The 10,303-nt window shown below is 31.2% G+C and overlaps 1 protein-coding gene and 1 long non-coding RNA gene across 3 annotated transcripts in view; one reads left to right on the forward strand and one right to left on the reverse strand.

Annotated features, from left to right (window-relative positions):
- LOC107442641 (tumor protein p53-inducible protein 11) overlaps nucleotides 1–10,303 on the reverse strand; it is a 40,066-nt gene that overhangs the window by 27,227 nt on the left and 2,536 nt on the right. The window contains exon 2 of one of the 2 annotated variants that reach the window (XM_016056263.3): nucleotides 8,239–8,360. In XM_016056263.3, the coding sequence (XP_015911749.1) occupies nucleotides 8,239–8,297 (59 nt within the window). In that variant the 5' untranslated portion in view covers nucleotides 8,298–8,360. Of the gene's footprint in view, nucleotides 1–1,472; nucleotides 2,013–8,238; nucleotides 8,361–10,303 lie in introns of those variants that run through there. The other variant, XM_016056262.4, reaches the window with a different exon arrangement.
- Nucleotides 1–10,303, forward strand: part of LOC139426915 (uncharacterized) — a 35,182-nt gene that overhangs the window by 17,671 nt on the left and 7,208 nt on the right. The gene's annotated exons all lie outside the window — the stretch shown is intronic.

Consider the following 10,303-nt stretch of genomic DNA (forward strand, 5'->3'; position numbering starts at 1 on the left):
TTTTCCAGTGGCGCCATCTATGGCCAAGAATTCGACTTCTGCCACACCCGTTCATAGGGTGGACCCATTCATTCATCCACAGATCGTAATTTTGACCTGAATCAGAGAACGATCAATCTCCAATTCAGCCCCCCCAGAGGTATAATTTATTATGGGAACATGGAGGACTTTGTGACCTGACAGATTTAACGTGTACATGTCACCAATTACTACACGGGAAGTCTTCGACCTGCAGGGATTGAACCCACGACCCTTTAAAGTAAATAATGTTCAACAGACAAACATAATTCTATATTCATGAATTTGGTTACATTTATTTTCAAATGACAATTTTAATGAGAAATACTGATTGATTTTTTTTCTTTATAAATTCATATCCTTTTCATAATTTATTCATTATGTATTGTTATGGATATTCTTTTTTTTTTTTTTTTAATTTTTGCTTATTACTTTTTCGCTGGCATTTTATTTCAAAAATTTCCTAGAAGTAACCAAATTGTTAAATAAATTATGAATTATTTATAAATATAATTATAGGTTTCAGAAATCATAACTTGTTAGTAAAAAGAGAAAAAAAAACATAATTCTAAGAATCCTTTTAAACCTTCTTTTGACTCCAGTCAGGTAATCATATACTCTAAGTACAGTCATACAGCGCTACAGTGAACACTGTTTATAGTGAACTCCCGGATATAGTGAACGAAATGTTCCCTCCCGTGCCTTGCTACACACAATAATGTAATTTTTTGTAGATGTAGTGAACCAGAATAAGAGAGGAAGTAAGATATTATGAACATTTTTTCTGTCTTCGACTGATTTATTTTCTTCATTTTTTTGTAATAATTTTGAAATTTCTACTTCAAAATAAATACATATACCGATTTTTATTACCATCTACAATATGGAATGTAGCAATAAGCATTTTTCTTGTTTGCTTCTTTACTGAACAGCATTATTGAATTGATTCAGCATTCAAAGAAACCGCAATTTTCCAGTATCTGGACAAATGCTTCAAGTCAAAGACGATGAATTTTCTAAGCGACTGGGTGAGATTACTTTTATGTACTCAAATGAATGGTTAACCAGGTTTGAAAACTGGAAAAAAACATACATTCAGGAAAAATTTTCGGAGAGTGGTGAAGTGTTTCCATATCTGATGTGGAGGATTGCACATCAGCTTAAGATTGCTATTTTTTTTGTACGCAAGGCGAAGAATAATTAAAAATAAAAGTTAACACATTTTTGTTGCTACGCATTATTTTTCAGTCATTTTTGTATTTCATTTTATGGGTCATTTATTTAAATAATGTGTAGTAAAAGTTTGGAAAGATTAATTAAAATTGCTTGCGGAACGGATATAGTGAAGTCCCGGTTATAGTGAACAAAAATTTCGGTCCCTTAAAGGGTCACTATAGCGGGGTTTGACTGTATTAGAGATAAAAGAGAGAGACATTAAAGCAAAATATACTTACCTCTCTAAAGAAGCCATGCTGCAAATCCGCGCTGCAGCATTAAAATCTGGTTGCGGTGGTGTTTTTCCCGGTTTCATTTCAGACATTGCTTACAATGATATTTCAATGGTACATAAAAAAAGCTTCTTTTTTATTGATTGAACACCATGCAATCTGAAGAATGATTTGCTCCTAATGACATATTTTTGTTCGAGTCTTAAATCATTTTGCACTTCAAAAAAAAACGATCCAAAAATGTTTTTTTCTTCGCTAATTCAGAAACTATGAGCCGAAAGCAGAAAAATGCGCGATGTCCATATGTTCTCAAAAGTGAATTAGAAGAAACGGCCGCTCAGTCGAAACAAACAACGGAAACTTGAAATAGATCGCAAGAGGCAATAATGTCTTGTTGTTATGGTAACCGAACGCCTACACCTTATCGTCTGTTTGGGTTTCTTAAACAACGGATGCGAGACAAATAAAGTGCTTCTATTCAATTTCTATTTAGGAAGGAGTTTTATCTGTTTCGTTTACATCAATCCCCTATTCTATTTTTCATTCTGATTTTAGTATGTCTTCGCTAAAGTTCGAAGGACGTTAATATGCACATTTTCTAGTTAATCTAAAAAGATAATCCGTTAAAGTGCAGAATCAATTCCGCAATTTACCTTGGTGATAGCGGATTTGCGTATCATTACTGTTCAACAGTTCGTTTCTCTCATTCTATGAACACTCATTTGATACTATAGATACCGAAAAATAAATAAATAAAATTATGTTACTTTCCTTCATTGTAATCTACGCATTTGATTCTTAGTTTTTCAAAGTAATTGATTTTAATGTGTTGTTTATGTTGTTGTTTAAACACTTGATTCATAATTAGACCAAATTATTAGTAGCACTGTAGTGCTTTAATAATTAAATGTTTTGCACGAGTTTATAGGCAATATTTTTTTTTTATATAAACATACATGTAGTGGGTTTCAATTCAGGAGACTTTTTATATACTTCCCATTTGTATTTATGTCTAACGTATTGCATTACAATGTTAAGCGTAAACAGAAGCGTAAACAAATGCAAACCGGTTTCATCCGAGCAAAAACAATAAAGCTGTATAGTATCACCTAATAATTATAATTTTACATAGAATCTTATAGTGCGTTTAATAATTTGGCCAGGGCTCTAATAATTTGACTCTCATATCACCAAAATTAAACAAATCACAAAACCGCTGTATGCTTACGTAACAAAGTTTACTATCTCTCGATTTTTGCTTTAACTTAGTTTTATTTACTGTCGTAATCCACTTTTAAAATTAAACTCTTAAGTTTAAGCAAATTTAATGCTCTAACACATTTTAAAACTTGTTAAGTAATGCTAAATGTTCCTTTGTGTTTTCTTTTTGTTGTTCTAACCCGTAACCTATGAGACTCATACAGAAATTTTTTCCAACATTTTTCTTTCTCCAGATTTAGCTTTTATTTCAAGCTATAAAATTTCCCAAGCTTAAAGTTTGGTTTCCTAAGCAGAACGCGTCCTCTGTATACGACACCTAGTATACATAAATTCATACTGTAGTAAATAATTTATTTGCAGTTGTTATCAAGCATTAATGTTTGATTACTACTGTAATTTCCTGAAATCATCTTAGCAAATATGAATTTATTTTTATTTTTTATTGATGTTCTTGAAGATCTTGTTTTTGATTTTTAACTTTAATATCGGCGTGCAGAATGAAAAGGAAATGTTTCTTCTATTTGGTAGATCGGGGGGCGAACTTATTGCTCTATTCTGTTTCTGAAAACGGGGGTTGAACATTTCAATAACCGTTTGTTCTTCCTTCAGTGAATTTTCAAGAAATCAATCCTTTTTAAACACGCTGTAGTAATTTTTTTTTAAAAAAAAAATTTCTTAAAGTTTCAGTAAGAAAATCAATTTTGAAAAGATCAATAGTAATGAATTAACGATGGTACATAATATTGCTTGCATATATTGCAAAATATTATTATTAGGAAACAACAAGCATATATTGCAAAATATTTGGGAAACAATACGCAGTGCAAAATGTTCCCCAGAAAAATGGGAATCACCTTATAGGAAACTCAGGTGGCAGAGAACCATACGTACCATACGTCAAAAATACGGCAGAGAACCATACGTCAAAAATACGTACATTTGACCATTAAATTTTACTAAGGATTCATAAAATGTACGTAAAACTGAAACGGCGAGTTATATCAATAAATAGTTTAGAACAATAAATAGTTATCTAAAAAAACGTAACATTTTGCGTAAACAAATTTGTTCCTATTACGAATATTTTACCGACCTCTTTTTACTAGATCAGAATGAGTACGTTATTTTTACATATTTACGTCAAGTGTACGTCAAAATGTACGTAAATTGAAATGTCAAATTTTAGAAAATCCAAAAAAAAAAAAACAGAAAATTTGCGTCAATAAATTAGAACCGGAATTTAAATGGTAAATTTTCTTCGTCAATAACAGTAGAATACACAAAATCATTTTTACTAAATCTAAATACTAGATATTCTTTCGTCAATATTTCTTAAAATATACGAAAACAATCTTACTGAAGGGTAGTTGGATAAATCCATTCCGCAAAGAGGTCACAGTACCCAAAAAATTACAAAAATATCGACATTTTTTTTTAATGCTGATAATAAAACTTCAAACTATTTCAAATGCACTGAATAAAAATCATCTGTCTATCTAAATTTTTAAAAAAGTAATAAATGATTTTAGATTGCCTTAATACAGAAACTTGCTCAGCAGACATATTTTAAAGTGCGTTTACTCATAGATGATAATTTCGTGTTTTAATCTTAATTAAATCCCTAAGGAATTTTTTCTGTTTAATATAAAGTTTTGAAGTAAACTTTTTTATCTCAAGTATAATACACTTATTTAAACTGTGCATGGAATAAGCATTTTTTGAGGTAATACAATTTTTACAGCATGTTATATATACCGAACAGGAATTTTAACATTTTTGTTTTCTACTTTTTTACAAAATAATCTATAAAAAATATTCTAATTGATAGATCAACAAATGAATGCACAAAATTGTTAAGATGAATATTGTAAGAACTAAGAAGAAAAAATTTTTTTTGAAAAAATGTTCAAATAAAAAAGCTTTAAGGATTTAAAAATTTTGAATTTTGTCAATTTTTTTAAAAATTTAAAAAAAATTAAACAGTTTAATTATTTTTTGAAGATAAATTATTGATTATGAATTAAATGAGCATGTAAAGCATCCACAAAATAAATGATTATACCTTTATTTAAAAAAAATTATACCAAATATTACGCAAAATATACCAAAGCTTTTTTAGCCAAATATCTCAATGGTAACAATCATTACGGTAATATAACGTAAAATTTACGTATAAAGCGTTTTGACTTTACCAATTTTCCAAAATTTTAGGTTTAATTTAAGCATTATTCTACGTGGGTAGTGCTTACGTAAAGTAGAGATTTCACAATTTATATCCTCATTGTCTGATAGCAAATACGTAAGAATGCTAGGTTTGGAAATAAACTTAATAGATTTTAACATCCCTCCGAGATGAAGTCCTTAAAAGCTAAAGAAAGAGAGAGGACCTCCATTAGTGAGTTGCCATAGCAACAGCATCTGTAATGTCACAGTCGAGAAAGTGATTGAATAAACTTTGGGGATTCAAGAGAAATCAAGATTCTTATTTTTTATTTTTTTTAAATATTTATTTACTTATTTTTGCAGAAATTTTGAATGTTTATGTTACTGTGAATGACCGAAATTGTTGGTTGTTGACTGTTACCAGTGAATGCTGACAATTACAGAGTCGCTTTGGTAAATGCTCGAAATACAGTTAAACTCCGCTATAGTGAACTTTCAAGGGACCGAAATTTCTGTTCACTATAACAGGGAGTTCGCTATATCCGTACTGAAAATAACTTTTAACTAGTTTTTTTCCAAACTGCTCCCTTTTATTACGCATTTTTTTAAATAAATGACCCATAAAAGGAAATGTAAAAATGATTAAAAAAACAATATATTGCAACAAAAAATGTGTTAACCTTTATTTTTTATGACTCTTCGCCTTGCGTGCAAAAAATTTAGGGATGGCCTTTGTTTATGGATGGGAAACTGAGATAAAAGAAGCAAACAAGAAAAAAATACTTATGGCTGCATTCCCCTCAATCGATGGTTTTAAAAATCGGTATATGTATTTTATGTAGAAATTTCAAAATTACCAAAAAATGAAGAAAAAAATTAATCGAAGACAGAAAAAAGTTCATACTATCCAATTTCTTCTCTTGTTCTGGTTCACTAAATCCACACAAAAAAATATTATACGTGTGTAGCAAGGCACGGGAGCGAACATTTCGTTCACTATATCCGNAGTTCGCTATATCCGTACTAAAAATAACTTCTAACTAATTTTTTTCCAAATTGCTCCCTTTTATTAAGCATTTTTTAAATAAATGATCAATAAAAAGAAATGCAAGAATGATTAAAAAACAATATGTTACAACAAAAAATGTGTTAACTTTTATTTTTTATTGCTCTTCGACGTGCATGCAAAAAATTTAGGGATAACTTTTGTTTAGGGATGGGAAACTGAGATAAAAGAAGCAAACAAGAAAAAAATACTTATCCACTCAATAGATGGTTTTAAAAATCGGTATATGTAATTTGTGTAGAAATTTCAAAATTACCAAAAAATGAAGAAAAAAATTAATCGAAGACAGAAAAAAGTTCATAATATCCAATTTCTTCTCTTCTTTTGTTTCACTAAATCCACACAAAAAAATATTATACGAGTGTAGCAAGGCACGGGAGCGAACATTTCGTTCACTATATCCGGGAGTTCACTATAAAAAATGTTCACTATAACGGGGTTTGACTGTATATACTAGATCTAGTTAAGTGTCTTTGCCCGGTATACACTTGCCAGTATTTTCTACTCTTAAGTTTTAAGTTTCAGTGCCACTACCCGGTATGCTATACATCAATGTCTTTTTAAGGTTCAGTGCCACTACCCGGTATGCCCTACATCAATGTCTTTTTAAGGTTCAGTGCCACTGCCCAGTATGCATTTAACCGGTACTCCGAACCGGTTTCTCCTACTCTACCCTCAGCGGATATTAAAATATCGAATAAAATATAATAATATCAACGAATAAATTAATATCAAATCGGATATAACAAACATTTCGGACATTCACCAAAACGACTCTAAGATTGTTGACGTTCACCAGTGAAAGTCGACATTCTCTCGATTTCGGCTAATCACGGTAACATTTACATATTATAAAACTGAATTTCATTCAAAAAAAAAATTTTTTTATTTATGATTATTTATTTTAAAAATGATCAAGCATTTTTCAAACTGTGAAGAATAAAACTTTTTTTTTTGAATTTTATGGAGTACAATTTTAAGATTTTATCGTTTAAAGTTGTTTTTAATTGAAAAAATATAAAAAATTTAATCATCATTTGAGCCATTGGCTGGTCAAATGCAACTCGAGAAGTGGAAAATTTATTGCTCAAAAACTATTTCTGTCCAATTATGACCAATTTTTTTTAATCATGCTTTTTAAAATTACACATTTTAAAATTCAGAAAAATTTATAAATTTTACTGTCCAAAAATATTTTTTCGATCCTTATTAAATTAAATTTTGACAAATAATGAACAATCATAAAAAAAAATTCGGTGGTGAGAATGGGAGTTCGAATCCACTCGGCCGAAGACTCCTCGTGTAGTAAATGGTGACTGGTGCACGTTAAAATCTACCAGGGCACAAAGTCCTCCATGTTCCAATCACAAATAATACCTCAGTGGATACTGAATTAGAGGTTGATCATTCTCCGGTTCAGATTAAAATTACAATCTGTGGATGAATGAATGCGTGTATGAATGGGTCCACCCTATAAACGGGCGCGACGTATGGGTGTGGCAGAAGTCAAATTCTTGGCCATAGATGGCGCCACTATAAAGCAAGAACAATCGCACCCCTTGCTTTAAATGGCCAAAAATAGAGAAATACATTCCCTGACCAAATTATTAGATACACTATAAGATTCTATGTAAAATCTTAATTATCAGGTGATACTATACAGCTTTATTGTTTTTACGTGACTGAAACCGGTTTGCACTTGTTTACGTTCGTGTATCAATGGGTTAAATTAGACGATATATTATATAAATATGCAATATTTATTATATCAGGTATTATATTAGTATATTATAATAACTAGACCAAACTACATACACACTCTGTAGTGTTTTAATAATCACATGGTTTTGCAGGAGTTTATATGCAATACTTTTATATTTAAACATACGTGTAATGGGTTTTTATTCCGGAGATTTCTTTTATATATTTCTTATTCGTCTTTATTTTTAACATAATGCATTACAATGTTAACCAATTGATAGTAAAGTAAACAAGTGCAAATAAACAAGTGCACTTAAGTAAGCAAGTGCAAACAATCGCGTAAAAACAATAAAGCTGTATAGTATCAGCTGATAATTAAGATTTTACATAGAATCCTATAGCGCGTCTAATAATCAGTAATCTGATTTCATTAAAGCCTTGTCAGCAATAATTAATTCGCATATTTAGGATTAAATTATTAAAGCCGGTAAGTGGAAATCCTATCATTAGATCAAAAGGTATTCACGTGCTCCTGCTTTCTTTGTTTACCACACACTTATTAGAATTGATATTTCTGTCGAAAGGAAAATCTAATGCTTTAATAAATAAATGAAAAATCACCTGTAGGGTACGTAAACTTCAGGTTCACAAAGGGCTTCCATTGAGTTGAAGTTCGGCATTGGTCCGGCAGGTTACGTCGGCAGTTTACGTCTGAAAAGTGTGATTGTTTTCCACACCGAAATCTGCAAAACAAAACAAAAGCATTTTTTTTTTAAATTTGTATATAGGGATAAGGAAATTTATTTATAAAGGGGAAGAAATTAAGGAAATTTTGTTACTGGATTGAACAGTATCAATATCATCTTTTCAAAAAATATCGTTTACAGTTTTCAATGACAATAGCACGTTCAGCAGGAGTTGGCACTTGTCTCCGCCTTCATCACGTGGTATGCGATGCTGCTATTTCGCTTTTTTTTGGGGGGGGGGGGAAAGGTTGTGAGCAATCCTGAACAAGGTTGCTATTTGGCAATGGTATGGCAAAAATATTTATTTCGCAAATTTTATGTGTATTTTTTTTAACATTAAATATTTCATAAATTTGATGATATTTCGCTCCATTTTTTATGATATTTCTCTGTTTTGAGGGAATAGTTTGTTCTTTTTTAAACATTTTGCTGGGAAAACAGTAGTTTTTGAAGTTAAAATATATTTAATTAGCTAGAGAAACGAAAGGTATAATAGCAGATGATAAAGCGAAGTATATGACTGAAAAAGAAGTAACTGTTGTGTTTTGCGCACACTAAGGGTTGTCTCAATTTCAAGCGCGGAGTTGCTTCTCTTCTTACTCCCGAGCTGAAATGATCTATGCGTCCGAGGAGGTGGATCCAAGTGCCAACACCTATGAACACCTGTGAACGAGCTATATACTTGTGTTGTATTTGGAAAAAGGTTTAAAAACACTCAAATATCACTGCCAAACTAGAGTTCTCAAACACGATTTGAAACATTGTTTTTTTATTTATTTTTATTTGTTTTATTTATTTATTTCTATTTATTTTGGTTATCATTACTCATTTGCGTTGTTCTTGAATTTTATTTTATAACCGTCGTTGAACAGTCGACCCAATTTTTGGGGTTTATGACTACTAATATTCAACTCCGTAGTCTTTTAATTTTTAACCCAATCCAGAAGACAAAGGAATTCCTGAATCAAGTATTGGGAGAAATTTGCCTTCCTGAAGGACTTCTTGAAGGATCTAACCCGCATTTGTGTTACATGGAGAGGCAAACCGCGAAAACCACCCACGGTTAGTCTGACGGCAAGGAGACTCTAACCCTTGATCCGTCAATCACTGAGGATATTTTACGTTAGCATTGTGGTCGGTGCAAACCGCATGCAGAATTCGTATCGACAAGCTATTCGACAGATTTCGTATATTTCGTATCGACAAGCTGGGATTCGAACCCGGTTCACCACACGTCAGGCGAACGCTCTATCCCCTGAGCCACCACGACTCCATTTGCGTTGTATATTAGAAATATAATTCTATCTAATAAAGCTGTTGAGGAAGGAAGAAGATGTTTTTAATATTTTAAACTTTTCTCTGTTTCCTCTGGCAAACAAACATATTTTAGTATTTTTGAACCCGCCTCTCTCACTTCTAAGTCATTAAGTTTCGATTTCGTTTTTGTTTCATTATAATATATAAAATGGCATATACTGTGCAAAATATAAAAAATGCAAGAGGCTCAATAACTATTGCTCTAATACTCGGATCTTCAAGTTCTAGGACTCATTCTGAATGATTCGAAGGGTTAACCTAAAATATGCTAATTAGTAAGTGCAGACGATATTTTAAGTTACGAAATCAGACACAAAAATATACTTTCTCTGACTAAACTTACCTTTTTTTCCTGACGGATTCGTATTTCTGACCCCGGAAAAATAAGGGGTAGCCACAATCTGGGGAATATGGTCCTAATGGTTTGGTCAGGAGAGCGATAGGACCCCTTAATGTTAATTTTACTTTTTGCGTATTTCCCCACATCCCGAGAATTACTTAGAGTATGCAAAAAAAACTGTGCACGTAATTATAAAATTCGTTTATCCAAAGATAATTCCATGAAAGTAATAAAAGTTGTTTCCTAATTGCACATTTTTTTCCAATTGTTATATATATATATA

Source organism: Parasteatoda tepidariorum, chromosome 10 (assembly GCF_043381705.1).
Source record: "Parasteatoda tepidariorum isolate YZ-2023 chromosome 10, CAS_Ptep_4.0, whole genome shotgun sequence".
Classification (NCBI taxonomy): Eukaryota; Metazoa; Arthropoda; class Arachnida; order Araneae; family Theridiidae; genus Parasteatoda; species Parasteatoda tepidariorum.